At 43.9% G+C, this 17,894-nt stretch overlaps 2 protein-coding genes across 2 annotated transcripts; one reads left to right on the top strand and one right to left on the bottom strand.

Annotated features, from left to right (window-relative positions):
- The first annotated feature begins 181 nt into the window (after nt 1–181).
- Nucleotides 182–4,929, top strand: LOC5509418 (testicular haploid expressed gene protein-like). The gene is made up of 4 exons (XM_032378367.2): nt 182–492; nt 3,227–3,292; nt 3,766–3,903; nt 4,474–4,929. Coding segments are annotated over exons 1-4 (351 nt in total). The 5' UTR covers nt 182–490; the 3' UTR covers nt 4,619–4,929.
- On the bottom strand, nt 4,761–17,417 carry LOC5509419 (inactive tyrosine-protein kinase 7). Its single transcript, XM_032378366.2, has 15 exons — nt 17,103–17,417; nt 15,571–15,855; nt 14,615–14,911; nt 13,883–14,218; nt 13,355–13,687; nt 12,574–12,879; nt 11,669–11,995; nt 10,428–10,691; nt 9,941–10,131; nt 8,995–9,286; nt 8,326–8,627; nt 7,660–7,853; nt 6,609–6,852; nt 6,199–6,341; nt 4,761–5,842 (listed from the first exon to the last, which is right to left on the bottom strand). Exons 1-15 carry the CDS (start codon nt 17,182–17,184, stop codon nt 5,395–5,397), a joined length of 4,044 nt encoding a protein of 1,347 aa, XP_032234257.2. The 5' UTR covers nt 17,185–17,417; the 3' UTR covers nt 4,761–5,394.
- Nucleotides 17,418–17,894: the final 477 nt, after the last annotated feature.

Here is a 17,894-nt window from a genome sequence, read left to right as displayed (position 1 = left end):
ATGGACAAAAAGCCTTCACAAATTATGATAGTGTATGAATTCGTTTTCATTTATGTGAATGATACACTAAACATAAAAATAGCTTACTACCACAGGAAAAAAAAAAGAAAAACGACTCTTAACCCCCTTTAAACCTAAAGAAAACATTACTAATCTTCTCATTTCAATATAAAACTGGGACTATAAAACGAATCTCAACGGTTTATTTATGTCTATCGAGTTTTCACAGTTTGTTTAGTTTCCATCTCTCACGTTTACTCCAATAACGTTTCGCGGTGCAATTGTGGTGAAACACGATAACCAAGAGACCGAATCCACCTGACCTTATGGCGCCTATGGCTAGGTTGGCTGTCACGGTAACTTGGGAACCAGCAAGCTAAACATTTAAGTGTATTTTCAAACACGAGCCTTTCGTTCATACGAAATCCATTAGGAAACAGACGTATTTCGATATAAGGGTCTATTCCTCATTCAGTGGAACGCCTGATTGATGTAAGTATTCGACACTCAGAATTCATCGATATAATGTCTTATTAATTTATTTAAAATATTGGACGTTATAAGCATTGAATACTCTTACTTAAATTGTATGATTGCTTGTGTCATGCTACCTTGTAGGGGGGGGTACGTCACGAGTATTATTTGCGCCATACGGTTCGCTTAGAAACCCGCCATCACTAGAGTAAACGGAAACCTCAGAATCACACACGAATCCTAATTATTCTCTTGGTCATCCGTGTGATACATCGAACGAATAAAAAGCTTCCAACAGTGCGTGGAAATTTAAGACTAAACGCGCAAACTAAATACGGTCTATGTACCCCTTTTAAATAGCTATTTATTTTATTTGTCTAAACAGTCATTATAGCAGCCTCTTCTTTCTTTAAATGGGATATGGACAACGGGCATCACTTTACACTGACCTTTCTCCTTCAGCCTCTAGAAATAATAGTTATGGACTAGTGCCTGATGCGTCACGAATTCTATCGTGCGCGTCTGATAATCACGCTATTTATTGAGACCTTGCTTCTGCTCGGGGTTGGGGGGAAGGGGGGGGAGGGGGAAGTCAGGAAGGCGATGTTAAGTACTCAGAAAACAAAGCACAAAGTGTAAACTTTATTGCCGGGACTTATAAAGCCCAATTTAGACATTACGATCGTATGCGAGTTGCCCGCAACGCCTCTACATCTCGAGTCGTAGAGTTAAACAGCCTACGACTCCGTCACGACGCAACACCTCTATCACTCAAGTCGTAGAGTTAAACAGCCTACGACTCCGTCACGACGCAACACCTCTATCACTCAAGTCGTAGAGTTAAACAGCCTACGACTCCGTCACGACGCAACACCTCTATCACTCAAGTCGTAGAGTTAAACAGCCTACGACTCCGTCACGACGCAACACCTCTATCACTCAAGTCGTAGAGTTAAACAGCCTACGACTCCGTCACGACGCTAGACTACGAAAGTCGTAGAGTTAAGCAGCCTACGACTCCGTCACGACGCTAGACTACGAAAGTCGTAGAGTTAAACAGCCTACGACTCCGTCACGACGCTAGACTACGAAAGTCGTAGAGTTAAACAGCCTACGACTCTGTCACGACGCTAGACTACGAAAGTCGTAGAGTTAAACAGCCTACGACTCCGTCACGACGCTAGACTACGAAAGTCGTAGAGTTAAACAGCCTACGACTCCGTCACGACGCTAGACTACGAAAGTCGTAGAGTTAAACAGCCTACGACTCCGTCACGACGCTAGACTACGAAAGTCGTAGAGTTAAACAGCCTACGACTCCGTCACGACGCTAGACTACGAAAGTCGTAGAGTTAAACAGCCTACGACTCCGTCACGACGCTAGACTACGAAAGTCGTAGAGTTAAACAGCCTACGACTCCGTCACGACGCTAGACTACGAAAGTCGTAGAGTTAAACAGCCTACGACTCCGTCACGACGCTAGATTACGAAAGTCGTAGAGTTAAACAGCCTACGACTACGTGACGACGCTAGACTACAAAAGTCGTAGAGTTAAACAGCCTACGACTCCGTCACGACGCTAGACTTCGAAAGTCGTAGAGTTAAACAGCCTACGACTCGCTACGACGCAACACCTCTATCACTCAAGTCGTAGAGTTAAACAGCCTACGACTCGCTACGACGCAACACCTCTATCACTCAAGTCGTAGAGTTAAACAGCCTACGACTCCGTCACGACGCAACACCTCTATCACTCAAGTCGTAGAGTTAAACAGCCTACGACTCCGTCACGACGCTAGACTACGAAAGTCGTAGAGTGTAAATCAGCCTACGACTCCGTCACGACGCTAGACTACGAAAGTCGTAGAGTTAAACAGCCTACGACTCCGTCACGACGCTAGACTACGAAAGTCGTAGAGTTAAACAGCCTACGACTCCGTCACGACGCTAGACTACGAAAGTCGTAGAGTTAAACAGCCTACGACTCCGTCACGACGCTAGACTACGAAAGTCGTAGAGTTAAACAGCCTACGACTCGCTACGACGCAACACCTCTATCACTCAAGTCGTAGAGTTAAACAGCCTACGACTCCGTCACGACGCAACACCTCTATCACTCAAGTCGTAGAGTTAAACAGCCTACGACTCCGTCACGACGCTAGACTACGAAAGTCGTAGAGTGTACATCAGCCTACGACTCCGTCACGACGCTAGACTACGAAAGTCGTAGAGTTAAACAGCCTACGACTCGCTACGACGCAACACCTCTATCACTCAAGTCGTAGAGTTAAACAGCCTACGACTCCGTCACGACGCAACACCTGTATCACTCAAGTCGTAGAGTTAAACAGCCTACGACTCCGTCACGACGCTAGACTACGAAAGTCGTAGAGTTAAACAGCCTACGACTCCGTCACGACGCTAGACTACGAAAGCCGTAGAGTTAAACAGCCTACGACTCCGTCACGACGCTAGACTACGAAAGTCGTAGAGTGTAAATCAGCCTACGACTCCGTCACGACGCTAGACTACGAAAGTCGTAGAGTTAAACAGCCTACGACTCCGTCACGACGTTCGGCTACGGAAGTCGTAGTATGTAATTCAGGGCTAAGGATCGCGTCAACTAAATCGTGTTGTCTAAATCAGCCTTGATTATCTATTTCTCGCCGACTCTTTTCAGGTCTTCTAGGATCATCGTGTTGTCTAAATCAGCCTTAACATGATTATCTATTTCTCACTGACTCTTTCCAGGTCTTCTAGGATCGAGGAGCTGGCAAAACCTAAACCTAACAGGGCTTCTTGGATGACAAGCCATTGGTATGCGAAATAACCCCATCCATCCCCCCATCACACCCTCCCCACCCACCCTAGCCCTCCTCGTTCTTTAGGACTGGAGCATATGAAGAAAACGTTGTCGTTCTGAGGGACTGGTACCGAGGAATCTTAGTTTCTTTTCAGATACTTTCTCCATTGACCAAGGATGGTCACAGTCACTGTTTTTCTCTTTTGATTACAACTCATAAAGTTTACGAAGCACCTGCGGTACGGCAACCTAAAAATGACAAGAATCATGCAGTTTTTCCAAATAAGGAATATAGTAGTTTCCTTATATGGAAGTGACCGTGTTTGTCAAAAACGACAATTTTTGGCTACATTTTTTTGATATGCTAGTAGTCGCGTGGTTTTCGTAACGCTCCGGGTAATCCTGCAGTTCCTTGCAAAAAACCGGTAGATTAAATAAAATGTGGTTGATTTGTGAAGGTGATTAATATAATATTTGTATAATCTAGGCCAGTAGACTGGAGCAACCAGACGACCATTCGTCCCCTCCCACGAGAAACTCAGAAGAGTCGTACGAGTGAAAGACTTGTGCAGCTCGCCACACCGAAAAAGAACTTCCAACTAGAGCACCCAGAATGCTGTCAGAGGTAGGAAGACCGCATAGAACTGGGATACGGTCACGCAATGCCCTTACAGCTAGAGCACAATGAGTGCTGTCAAAGGTAGGAAGACCGCGCAGAACTCTGGGATACGGTCACGCAATGTGCTCTAGCTTGACCTTTTATCCTGCAAGATTGTGCACACTATACATTCTTAAACAAGGCACTTACACAGGTTTTGTTACGCTTTAAAACACATTGTGTGACAAGTGCTGACATTTGGGGGAGGGGGTACATGGCCTAAGATCTTTAATAAGGGTGTCACGCTGTCTTTTGCAAGTGACATGTTGCTGGCTGTGAACAAACAAACAAATGATAAGTGCTCTTGAAGATGAACTTGAAAATGCACTTCTCGTTAGATTAAAATATTGCTACGCATCTGACACTGTAGATAAGCAAATTGATACCAGCTTTGTAATACTGTTACAAAAATGTCTACCCTGCCTTAGAAGGGCAGTAACCTTAGCACCAGTCACTTGTGGTACATCAAGTAGTATATAGGGGTTTCCCTCGACATAAGCAGACTTAAGCAATTTGATTGGTGTTTTTGTCACCCAGAGACGAGTTCACGTATAGCTGTGGTCGCGGGAGCATGGTATGGCAAGTGACGTCACAAGCAAAGAAAGCAAAGCCAAGTCAGAGAATCATTCAGCTGTCGGAACCGCGAAAACGTGAGGATAAATGGCAGACAACCGATAGCTAATGAAACTTTTACAACGAGGCACCGGGCATGTGTAACTTTTGATATTTATGATCCAACAAGACTATGGAAATGTTTCATTGTGTTTTAAGAATTATAGTATAATTTCATGATGACCCATTGATGTGTCAATGACAAACATACATACAAACATTATTAAAATTTATTTTCCAAAGAATCACTTATCTTCTTTTTACATTCCCTGTTTGTGATTTAAACTTTGAGAACCATATATACAATAGAATAAACGAAATAATTATACAATAAAACGTTTTGAAATATCGAGCAAAAATAAATAATTCCCCTCTCTTCTACACTGTGTTAATAGATATCTTTTTATAAAGGACTCTTTCTACCAAATCTCTTCTATGCCGAGATTGCAGTAAAACTGACACAAAACTTTGTTGTCTGCCAGTAATACCCATACCGAAGTCAGTAGAACCTCGATATATTAATATTATTATTTAATTTCTTATATTTTTTTTCCGCTCTTGAAATAGTGACTGTTTACAACAATTATAGTTCTATCGACTATATCGAGCTTCCACTACCACGCTACTTAACGCTACCTCCCCAGGCCCGTAGCCAGGGGGGTTCGGTGGGTTCGGAAGAACCACCCCACTGGACTGGAAGGTCCGCTCTAATGAAGAAAAATTGAATACCACTGCAAGCTAGGGCGAGCTATCTAAGAGAAAGTGGTCCGCTAAATGGGTAAACGAACCCCCCCGCTCAAAATCCTGGCTACGGGCCTGTTCCCATCCTCTTAATTAACACATTTGTCACACAACTGACTCCCTGGACGACAATAAGCGTGACTTGTAACGCGTGGCATCTATTTCATCGAATTCTATTGATCCGCGCCCGGTATCTTCCTTCATATCGTCGTCCATTCCAATCCCACTTTCCTTTCCCGCCGAACTGTCACTGCTAGTACTTCTCGTTTTATCCTCATCAAACACGTGATCATGCACGTGATTGTACACGTGGTTATTCAGAGGCGTCCGAAGGTCATCATAGGTCTCGGAGTAAGGCGAGTCGTTTATGCTGGCCCTTCTGGTTTTGCCTTTATTTATCACGTGACCAGGCACGTGATTACTCACGTGGTTTCTTAGGGGCGTCCGAGGATCATCACAGGGCTGACAGTAGGCTGACTCGTCGCCGGAATCTTGCGTGTCTTCTAGGAAGGGGGGTGGTATTGGGGGAAGCGGGGCCTCGAGAATGCTATACCTGGAATATCATTTTAGTCAGTTTTAGATGGCTAGTAAACGAAGTGTGGTACTGATTTCTCAGACTTTGAGCGCGGGTAAAAAGCGACTGGCATTTTTCGCGATCCATCAATGTTTCTTTTTGTAGAATTATATTATCGCTAAACTTTGAATTGCTTTAAAATAATTTTTACATAAGGTAATTCAACACCCAAGCCCCCCAACCTACTGACTCCCCGCTCCTTTTGAATCTGAAAGCCCCTCCCCCGTTTCCAGCTGTGCTGACATTGCGGCTACAGTGAAAACAAAAGACCTCACCCATCTCCCCTCCCCCCTCCTCCCGTTCTAGCTTCCCATAGCAACCGACTACCCTCTCACCTATTGGAGTCGTCAGTTGTTTCTTTTGGTTCCCGCCTTTTTTCAGGACCGCTGAACATATCATCGGGTTCAAGGTAATTCTTCGGACCTTCATTTTCTACGAATACACTTATATAAGCATCCGCATCGTCTGTGTCGGTCTCCTATCGCAATAAAACGGACAAATTGTGTTTATTCGAGGTACCGCTCTAGTTCCTTTCTTTTCCAAGCTTCGTCGTCCTAGCAGGGGTTAGTGACAGTGTCACGGATAAAATGGAAAAAAAAATGCAAGGAAGATATAAAAGATTAGTTCCAATTCTGAAACTGATCATCGATGACATAATATTGACATTTGACATGTGGTTTGAAAACTGTTCAGCAAAAATAATACCAAGAAATGGTTGTCCTTCCATCCTAAGCGTCCTACATACCGTAACCATCTTCTTTTCTAGAATTCTCTCGATTCTTCGCACCAGCTCAGCGAAGGTGGGCCTGCGATCCTGCTCAAGCGACCAGCAGTCGCACATAATAGCGTAGATTTCCGGAGGACAGTCACGTGGTTGAGCCATGCGTTTGCCTTCATTGATGTAGTCTAATAACTGCTCCAGAGGCACCCCGGGATATGGGCTACCACCAAGGGTCAGGATTTCCCACAATACAACACCAAAGGCCCAGCTATAACAAATAGAGGCCCAGCTATTTAACAAATAGATCTCATTTGATCGTGCGTCTGTCCTCTACTAGATGTATAGACAGGCGCACACACAGGGGGGTGCACAGGGTGCGCGCCTCCCCCCTTGGCGGGCAAAAAAGGGGGCCATTTCTTATTAAGGGATCTTCAACCTATGACTGACAGTGCTGAATAACGTATGCGCATGCGCGTGTTCTGGCGAAAACAAACACAATCGTATTGTTGACTCGTTCGAGTGAAGGTACGAAAGGCTGACTTCAGTCGCTGTTTTGACTAACTGTACAGTATTAAAACCATACTGTACAAAAGATGACAGATTTGTTTGATAATAAGGTAGTCATTAAGAAAATTATAGCCTTAGGTTTGGTCTAGTTTTCTTAGCATTCGTCGAAATATGACAGTTCGCCGGGTAAAACGCCACCATTTTAAAACAAAAAGGCTGGTTTAACCGCGCGGAACTGGAACTAGTCTTGCGTTTTTCAGCACTGTCCCTATGACTATGATCTTCAACCAATGACCTATGACTGCGCACACCCCTTAGCCAATCCTGAGTACTCGTTCGTATAGATGATGTCACAGCGAGTCATGAACAAAAAAGTACACAGCGAGAAGTACCGAGCGTACCAAGCGGTGGACACATGGTGGCGTGCGCAACTTAAAACCTCTCTTGAATGGAAAACAATTGTGTCCTTTCTCTTTATGCGTAATACCTTTGTTTGTACCCCACCCTCTATCTCACTTACAAAATGGCTTCGCCCTTTCCAACATATGACTCAGCAAGTCTTACTTACACATCGGTCTTGCTGGAGTACTCGCGATCAAAGAGAGCTTCCGGTGCCATCCACTTGACGGGGAGTAGCCCAGCTCCCTTTTTGACGTACAAGTCCGTCTTGTAGATATCGCGCGCGAGGCCAAAGTCGCCAATCTTGAGCGCGTATCCCTCGTCCACTAGAACATTACGCGCCGCCAAATCCCGGTGTATACACTACAAAAAGTAGTATAAAGGATTTATCTTAATATGTGCCTTATAAAAAAAGGCCATAAAATGAATCATGGCTTCAGTTGAAAGTCTTGGGCTTGTTTCAAAGCCTATTCCATTCGTGGGGAGGATGGGGCGTAATTTTCAAGTTTTAATTACTTTAAGTCCAATCTTCTGGCTAAAAGGAGACGAGTGGTCTTCCAGTATCGATGACACGTCTTCTCTTAATGATTACAAAGAGAGGAAGGTAAAAGGAATTCGTAAAATAGATTGTAAATTCTTATTTTAAAAGTGATGACTACAATAAGCGTCTTGATGGCCGAGTGGTTTATGGCGCCAGTCTCAAGGTTTAAGTTTATGAACTTTAGCTTAGAGGGTTCTAATAAGTTATGAGTTCTGGGTTGTCTTCCCTACTATAGCTAGTGGAGATCCTAGCGTCACGTTTCCCCACTACAACCGGCATTAAAGGAATGCAAACCTTTTTGGACGCCAGAAAATCCATTCCTTGTGCAATTTGGTAAGCATCCACCACCTGGTCTGCTAGCGTGAACTCTGTCTTAGGATTAAACGTCGTTTTCTTCCATGTGGGTTCGTAGATGTCTCTGCGCGTGCGCAGGAATTGAAGCAGATTGCCGTGTTTGGCGTACTCCAAAATCAACATGAGGTTTTCACCCCGAGTGCATGCGCCAAGGAGGTTGATAATGTTCTTGTGCTCACCCAGATGAATCATGATCTTCAGCTCTGATGCTAGATCTTTGTAGTCACTTTCTGAGGCGTTTTCTGGAAAAGAAAGCATCGAAAGAAAAAACATAAGAGATCACTCAATTCTTTCCAAACGTGAAAAAATGTGAACATCAAAACATCTTGGTCTTGTTAATCACGGTAGCGTGCTTCGCACTGTAGGAAGGGACCACGACGACGGCAACAGCATTAAGAACCGCGCGAGAGCTCACGAAAAGGCGTTGTCATCTACTACGACAAATTTAGAACGAAATTTTCCTATTTTCACGAAAGCCAGCATTTTCTTATTTTCACGAGCGCCGCCACGGACGCCGTTCTTAATGTCGTCGCCGTCGTCCATAAGACATGCACGTCTGTATAAACCTGGAAATTACACAAGCGAAGAGGCGCCTTCTGCAGAACACACCTTTGAGCATCTTGACGGCGACAGTAGTCCTGCTGTACTGATTTCCATGCGAATCCGCAAACAGTCGACTGGAACTCAACCGGCGTCGAATACGCGATCTGCGCTTGTACGCCTCCGATGTCTTGTCCCGCGCAGAGAGGGAGAGAATACCTATCGCCTCGGCTTTGATGACCTGACCGAATGCACCGGAACCCAGCACTTCTTGTAGAATGAGCCGCTTTTCGGGGAACTCCCAGTCGGCGTCATATGGAAGGTCGTTACACTGCTCCAGAAGGGTGCGTTCTGGGTCAATCTAAGGAGGCAGTAGTCGGTTTTTACTCGTACCGTTTGACAGTTCTACAATGAGAAGCCTGGGTAGCACAGTGATCTGTGCACTAGAGGTCACACAAGGTATTCATGTAAATCGGCCAATAAGACTTGCCTTAACAGATCACGTGACTTTTTGGGTGGCAAACTCGCTCGCGCTCCGGCTTTTAGCGGCAAAATAACAACAACAAAAAGCAACTTATTCAGCGCTTATAAATCAGCCAGAAGGTTTATTTCTTTGTCAGATATGGCTTATATTCATTGTAATATTTTTTTCGTGGCTCTATGACGTGACGGGCGCAGCCATTTATATGTTTATTTTGGCTTGAATTTGCCACTCAAAGGTGGGAGTACAAATCCTCTTAGCGGCGTAGCCAGGATTTTTAACAGGAGGGGCCCAAAAGAGATTTTCAAGGCATTTTCTCCGTGTTTTAGATAATGTATCATACATTTACTGTATTTTGGCTGCTAGAAGGGGGGCCCTAGGCCACCCCCTGGCTACGCCCCTGCGCCTATTCAAGCGAATCACTGCGACATTTTCATCAAATGTTATCAATATAACATCGTAGCTTTTGTTAAATGCTCAAGCGTTAATAATTGCAAATAAGTGGGTGAAATATAACTTGTCGCTGTCGTGTACCTTATAATCTGGGTGGGCCTGTCTCAGGTACTTGACTGTTTTGTACTCTTCGATGATGCTCTTGCTTCGCATGTGGAACAATACACAGACGAGCAGTAGTAGGATCAACAGGAAGCCCATGCCGCCTCCTATACTTGCCCCCAGGACCAGGACAAGCCTTTCCGCCGACGGGGGCTCGGCAGATTCAAGCTCTAAAAGCGTAGAAAGCAGTTGTGGAGCAAAATATTATTAATAGAACACAACCAAATCAAGCTTGTATAGAGTTCTACAATGAAGAAAAAAAAAGGAAATATAGGACATCAGAATACAATGGGGAGCTCTACAAACACAGACCCGTATCTGTATCAACAATTAATCTTTCTATCAAATGATATTATTGGATACTTCGAAGGTCCACCTATTCTACAGACGCGAATGTGTTCTACCCGGTCAGGGCAACAAGAAGGCATAGATTATGTTTCCTTAGAGAAAAAAGAAATTTGCATACCTGTTATGCTTAGGTAGACGGCATCGGAGCCACGAGAATTCGTCGCCACACAAGAATAATTGCCAAAATCCTCCTCTCGCATCTCATCAATAAGCAATCTTCCTTCCTTGACTCTAGTCTGTAAGGATACTGACCCATTCATTTCGATTTTGTACCACTGGATTACGGGAGCTGGGTTCCCTTGTGAAACGCAGGTTTGGTTCAACGTAGTTCCACGGTAGAGTCGGAGTATTTGGCTCTTTGGTGTGGAGATCCTTGGTGAGACTAAAGACGAATAGTACGCGGTGAGCTCGGGGCGGATCTAGGACTAGGGCTTGGGTTATTCTCTAGGGTCGTAGCATTAATTAGAGGGAGTGTAGCACGTAAAAACGAGAAAGTGACTCTCTTTAAGTGTCTCTCGAGAAAGTGACTCTCTTTAACAAGTGAACTTTAAAAAAACACGTCCTTTATGTCGAAGTCGCCCTGCAGTTCATTACCGATGAAATTTAGCTGAGGTAAACCGGTTATGTCATGCTTATGAGTCCTAATAAGGACAAAACAGCTGTCCATGTGGTTGCCGAAATGCACGGGTAATAGACTGTGCTAGCGTCCCGTCTTGGCCCGGCTGGTGCCAATGTGTGTAAAGGTAATGTTATTTGAATGTTCCTTTTAATAGCACTTCTTTTGTGTGGGTGTTGGGGGTTGGGTTGGGAGGGGAAGAGGGCACCACCCCCACGACCTTTCCACAAGTTCCGCCACTAAGAGCGATCAAGTGAGTAACAGTAGGGTGAGCGTAGGTGTGGCAAAGCGAATGAGTTGAGGTAACGTTAGGTCAGGTGTAGTAAGGCGAGTTTTAAGGTGAGATGGGATCAAGTACGTCGAGGCTAGGTGAGCTGGGGGGGGGGGGGGGGGTGATTCGGGGGCTATGGCTAGCTATGGCGAGTGTAGCAAACCTAAGGCAAAGAAATGATATGGTAAGGCAGTGCCGTAGCAGGCCTTGAAATATTGGAGGGGCACAATACAGAAACATTAAAAAAAAATTGGGCCACGTCCCTAGTGGTCATTTCCTTATAATTTCTGAAAATGTTGGGCCACGCCCCTAGTGGTCATTTCCTTATAATTTCTGAAAATATTGGGCCACGCCCCTAGTGGTCATTTCCTTATAATTTCTGAAAATATTGGGGGGGATGTGCTTTCAGTACCCCACCCACCATGTGAGGTATGGTAGATAAGATCAGCGGAACCTTTACATTAGCACTAACCGAGAATATCCAGGTAAGCAGAGCGTTGATCGGTGCCCTTGTGGTTCTCCGCAGTGCAAGTCAGCCAGCCCGAGTGCGCCTCATGCAGCGCGTCACATATAACCAGGGTATCCCCGCCACGCCCTCGTAAGAGGTAGTACCCCCTTAGGCTGTTACGGCACGTTCTCTGCTCAGTGATGGCGTTAAGCTTCAGTGACCCCGCCCACCACGTGACAGTCGCCTCAGGATGCGCGTTCACCAAACACGTGATCAAAACGTTGGTTTTGTTTCGGCGATTCGCAAGGACGGTGATGTTATTGAAGCTGGTGATGCGAGGAGGGTAGACGGCTGAAGACAACAATATAATACTTTGAGTGATAAATACGAATAAAAACAGGCTCAGAAATCCAAAAGGATGATGTCGCTTGGTTACGAAAATTGTAAGTTTACGCAAATAACATATAAGTGTTATGAAACTATTTGTTGGTATGTTTTTTAAAAAGCGGCATTGTCAGCAGTTTACGGAGATAATCTATTAGAATCTTCGCTATTTAACTGGCAATCTCGTCTAAATTATCAGTCATATCCTCAAAGAAACTTCCAATAGACACACAGCTTTTACAATTTTGAAATATTTTTCGCATTATCCGTTAAAAATCATCGGAGATTATTACGATTATTATAATCGACCGGAAGTACACTGGCGACATTGCCGCCTTAATTGCCCAACCCAGCGGTCATCTTACCATGCACAGTAACACTACTCGTAATGTTCATCTTACCATGCACAGTAACACTACCCGTAATGTTCATCTTACCATGCACAGTAACACTACTCGTAATGTTCATCTTACCATGCACAGTAAGACTACTCGTGATGTTCATCTTACCATGCACAGTAACACTACTTGTAATGTTCATCTTACCATGCACAGTCACACTGCTCGTGATATTCATCTTAAGCCGCGCTTCTATCATCTGATCCGCGTGACATGAGTAAACACCAGAGTCATTCACAGTCGCGTTAGCGACGCTCAGTGACACCTCCTGGCTCAGAGCATTACTCAATACAAAATCAATGCTGATCCGGGGGTCCTCGGTCGGCGTCAGCGTAACGCCGTCTCGTCTCCAGCTCGTGAAATTCCCCAGGAAGATGTTGCAGCGAAGGGAGAAAGTCTGACCCTCGTCAACGTCAGGCAGAGATTTTATGGAGATGGAGGGCTTTTTGTTTTCTGAATGAGAATAGGAAAATGAATGGAAAAGTGAAACCTTTTGCATTCTAACATATTTTATAGCCGTAACTAGAAAACATTGTCGGGGGAAAGGCAGTATTAAAAATTTTAGCATTCCCTGCCCCACTCGGATACCCATTTTGCTCAAGCCATCCCCCCTTACCATTTGTCTAATATAACATATCTTGTAACGTTTATCTAACATATTGTCTAATTTGTCAAATAAAACATATCTTCCGACCTTAGTCTTTCTCCATATCTTCTCCTCAGGCGGCAAAATGTGGATATATACAGGGAATGAGTGACTCCCTCCCTTTAAACGCACATTTTATGCATATAATTCATATACCTGAACATCTCCCTACCCCTAAAGGGGCTCCTGCGCCTCATCACATTTCAATTCGGCCCAGTTTTCTTCCTAATGGCCGAGCAACAGGTACACATTACATGCTTTACCAAAGCACCATTTTCTTACTTGATCTCTGTAAGTGTATCACATGGGAATCTGAGCCCAAGTTATTGCCAGCCTGGCAGCGGTAGAATTCAGAGAAAACACTCGCAGATACTGTAAGATTACTCTGAAGGGTGGGGTCCGGAGATGGCGGACTTTGTCGGGTTGACCCTGGCATTAGTGCCTGCCACTTTTCGAGTGGTTTGCATTTCTGGGCGTCTTGGCCGCATACGGCCAGCTGATTGGTCCAGGTGAAACGAGGCAAAGGGTACCCAGATAGAATGGTGCAGGTCAGAGTGGGCGTGGTATCGGATTGGACCACTATTGAGCCTATTCTCTTATCCAGGACTGGGGGAACTGTAGAAATACGATTGCAATTCTTAGAGTTAGCGGCACGTCTTGTGAAGCAATATCTATGCAATCATTTCCTTGACCAACATTCGTTTGTTACGCTTTCAGGTGTAATATAAGGTACCGGGGCAATATAAGGTACCGGGCTAAGCGAAAAAAGGCAGAAATAGAGGAGCCTGAGAACGAGCTGAAAAGACTTACCTAAGAATACTGCCCTGACGGACCTCGTTGATGGCAACACAGCGACCCCATTAGTCGCCTGACACGTGTACACTCCGGCGTCATCCGGGAACTTAACATCATTCACTCTCAAGCACTCATTGACGTCATGAACCCCTGCCTTGTGCTTTTCGTACACGCGCCTGTGTTTGCAGTTCCACAGGCAGTTATCTGTAAGCAATTCTTTGCCGTCTTTGAACCAGCGAATTTCAGGCAGTGGGAAACCTGTGGCTGCGCAGTGAAAGTCCTGAGATGTGTCTGGGGCGAGCACTATTTCGTCGTCCGTTGTGAAGTGTGATATGGTGGCTGGTACTGGATCTAGAATATAAATTGGTTGAGATATTGCAATATGATGAGTTTTGGAAGTTGGAAAGGTAAAAACAAGGTGGACAAAAAGGAAAAGTTTATTTATTATCCCGTAGGGGGCGAGAAGAGTTTGATAAAAGTAAAGGCTTAATTGCCCCCACTCCTTGAGGATGAACAAAAATTTCCATGACCCCACCCTTACGCTTTCCCTATATTTTCGTCCCCCCCACCTCCCCTCCAGAAAACTAAATAAAGAAGGAGTAAAGTGAGGAACCGCAACGACAACAACAAAGGAACGCGTCAAAGAGATTAGCTGCAAGCTGGTCAGCAAGTGGAGGGGAAGAAATTGGCTAAAAAACATTACTTCAGAAAAAGAGACGCTCAATTTCATCTGCCACAATTGCTCACCTAGGATGTGCACGTATGTTCCTTGCTCCTTCTTGTAATCTTTTGGAACCGACAACTTAGCGACGCACTTGAAATAAGTTTGATTCATTGCAGGCGCATTCTTGAACATAAGAACCAGTGCATTCTTTTTGGCGAATGTATGGTCAGCGGGAATCCTTACAAATGCGCTTCCTATGCTTTTCTGCCATTCGATGTTGAGTGTCGAGACTCCGGCGGATGTGACTTCGCATGTTATGTTGAACGATTCGCCAGAGCGTTTGACGAGATTGTAACGATCTAGATTCACCTTAAGTTGGACTGTAACAGATAATACAATAGAGCTGTATCAGGCCTCGGAATATTGTGTATGTTGGGGGAGGGTGGGGGGGGGGGGGGGGGGGGAGAGGAACAATACAGAAACATAAGAAAATATTGGGGGCACAGTCACGCCCCTACTATTAATTTCTTAATTATTTAACACAAAGATTTTTGGAAAAATACTTGCTATGGCCCGGTACGAAACTGAAAAGAACATAACGGTGTCTGGGGTGTAGTGTCCCCTAGGCATTGGCCAAGAGGGGGGGGGGGGGGGGGAGAAATCAATCGAAAAAGGGTAATAAATGGAATAATAATTTGAAATATCAAGAGTACACCTTGAATTTGCAGCGAGACAACAGGAAGAGAACGACAGGTTCAACTCTTTTTCGGAAACCATATCAGTGGACATGAACGAGTTACTTATAGACAAAAAAATATAGAATGCAGACTAAAACGGGAATCAAGGAAGTTAAGATAGAAATGCTGAGAAAAATCGATAATATGAAGGAATAGATTTAATTGAAAAACATCATCTTCCAAATACTACAAAAGCTTCGAAATCAGGCGATGGAAATCGGTGCTTTCTCACAGTTTGTGCTTCTGGCAAAATCGGGTGGTACAGCCTTGATTGACTCGATTGTGGATAGCATTAGACCTACCTCCCACTAACAGATGCAGGAACGTCATCCACTGAATAACTTGTCCTTGGCTGTTTGTAGATTTACATACATAGTTGTGTAAGCCAGGGGGCATGCCGTTGAAATTCTTAAAGGTGAATACAGATCCATTTTGTGATATTCGGGCTGGATTGAAAGCATCACGTCCCCTGTAAAGTAGTGTTGCCACGGAGGTCGGGTCAGTTGTTCTACAGTCGAATACCAAGTTGGGCGGGAGGTCCCGATATTTTCTTATAACTCGGGGAGGGGTGTTCACAAATGAATAACCTGGAAAATAAAGAAAATTACTGTAAAAGTTATCAGGTGCATAACCAGGATTTGCTGAGGTTGCGCAGTAGGTTTCGTATGGAAAAGGATAGTATTTGGCGATCCTTCAAAAGAAAGGGCCCCCTTTGGCGGCCAAGGGGATGCGCACGCAACCGCGTAAACCCTGTGTACATTCCTGAATGTGTTTGTCAGATTCCGGAAGTCTATCCAAAAATACCTTTGGTTTCATTCGATAGTTTTTGCCTACTCAAACCGTCCCTTTTTATCGCTGAATGTGATTCGATGAAACAGTGACGATTCCGCTCACATCTCTGTGAATTCACAAGCAACTTTTCAGTATTTAGATTTTACTCCTTTGCGTTTCCATTGGGAAATAGATGCGAGCGACTGGTATTATAGCAAAGAAGGATTCGCGTTGAGTCTGCGTGTAATTAGGGCCTTATCATCAACTCTTAAGAGTAAGACAGTGTAAGTTACAGTCTAACACACTGTGATACCAACTGGGATGAGTACGCAAAAAAAAAAATAAATAAACAACACTAATAATAACAAATACTATAAAATAGATAGTAACACCAATAGAAAAAAATCTAACAGCACCACAAAGCACAACAATCCCTTACATCATGCCTTTAAAATGAAACATTAGAGCCTGAAACTCCCCTGAAACTGGTGCGTGCACGATATATATGTGATGTTATAATATATATGTGATGTTATAATATATATGTGATGTTATAATATATATGTGATGTTATAATATATATGTGATGTTATAATATATATGTGATGTTATATAATGCTAAATTTGGGCCTCGGGGTTTCTAGCGATTTAAGAGCGTATCTTAGCAGCTATCTGTGAAGCAATCAACGGTGGTCATATAACTTATGAATAATCTCATAGATCTTGCATTAGTACCGCGCTAAAAGCCTAAAGTAGCGAGTTAGAAATCGCATCTATCTCCTTGAATTGAGCCCAACGCCCCCATAAAGGAAGTCAGGAAACCGTAACTAAGTTTATCTGATAGAATTATTTATACACAAGGGCGTATTTGGTGTTTAGTGGGTCGCCGGAAAACATTGCAAAAATATTCCATGCTTTATCTGTCTCGCCTGCCAACTAAGAATTCAAGAACGGTCCGGAGCGAGCGACGAGACGGGAGGACAATTGAATTTATCAGTACCAAAAATCTTATATTCTAAAGTAAAGAGCAATTAAGAAGTTAATACTAAAGTGATTTACTTACCAGAAATAAACGGCAAACAGTGAACCAGGATAAAGCCACATACCAACACATAACGTTGAGTTCGCCTGTTGTGTTTCGCCATTATACCCAAATCCTTCAGCTCCCTCTGTATATCTCTTACCGAGTTGCCTTTCAGCTTTAATTACTGTCGCATTATCTAAGAAATCGCTCAGTCGTACATTGAGAATGGCCCACAAACTCCAACAGAAGTCCTTTTGACAGTATCCCACCATAAAAAACAGCTGAAGCGGACCAATCGCATACAGGGTCAGAGAAAATAATAAAGTGAAATTGTGTTTGAGAGGGCAACGTAAATTACAACCACAGCAAGACAGGAAGTGAAATTGTCAGCCAATCAGAGCTCGTCATCCAACCCTCCTTCCTGTATAACGAAGAAAGCAATAAACCCCAAATTTTTGCCATTCTTTTAGAATTGGTATCCAAGGTTTAGTTGGATACGTGACACTGCAACAAATAATTTTGTAAAATCGATTACAAGAAATTAGCACGGAAGATGAGGTCTGATTTTTCTTGTGGTATTAACGTTTTATTGGATAATTTTTGCGGTGCGTGGAATCGTGTTAGTTGAATAAGTTATGGTAAGCTTAGGATAAAACCTCTTGCGATTGTTGGTTAGCACTTGAAACCGCAATGATACAAGGGATATACGGTTTGATCACGTTGGAATCACAACTACGAAAAGAACGTAGCTACAGAAGATGCTCCTAACAATCCCTTTTCCGCACTCGACTCGACTTGATTTTTTTTAATGTAAACGTCATCTTCTCTGAT

This window comes from Nematostella vectensis, chromosome 10 (genome assembly GCF_932526225.1).
Source record: "Nematostella vectensis chromosome 10, jaNemVect1.1, whole genome shotgun sequence".
NCBI lineage: Eukaryota > Metazoa > Cnidaria > Anthozoa > Actiniaria > Edwardsiidae > Nematostella > Nematostella vectensis.
This window is presented reverse-complemented; position numbering and strand designations above follow the sequence as displayed.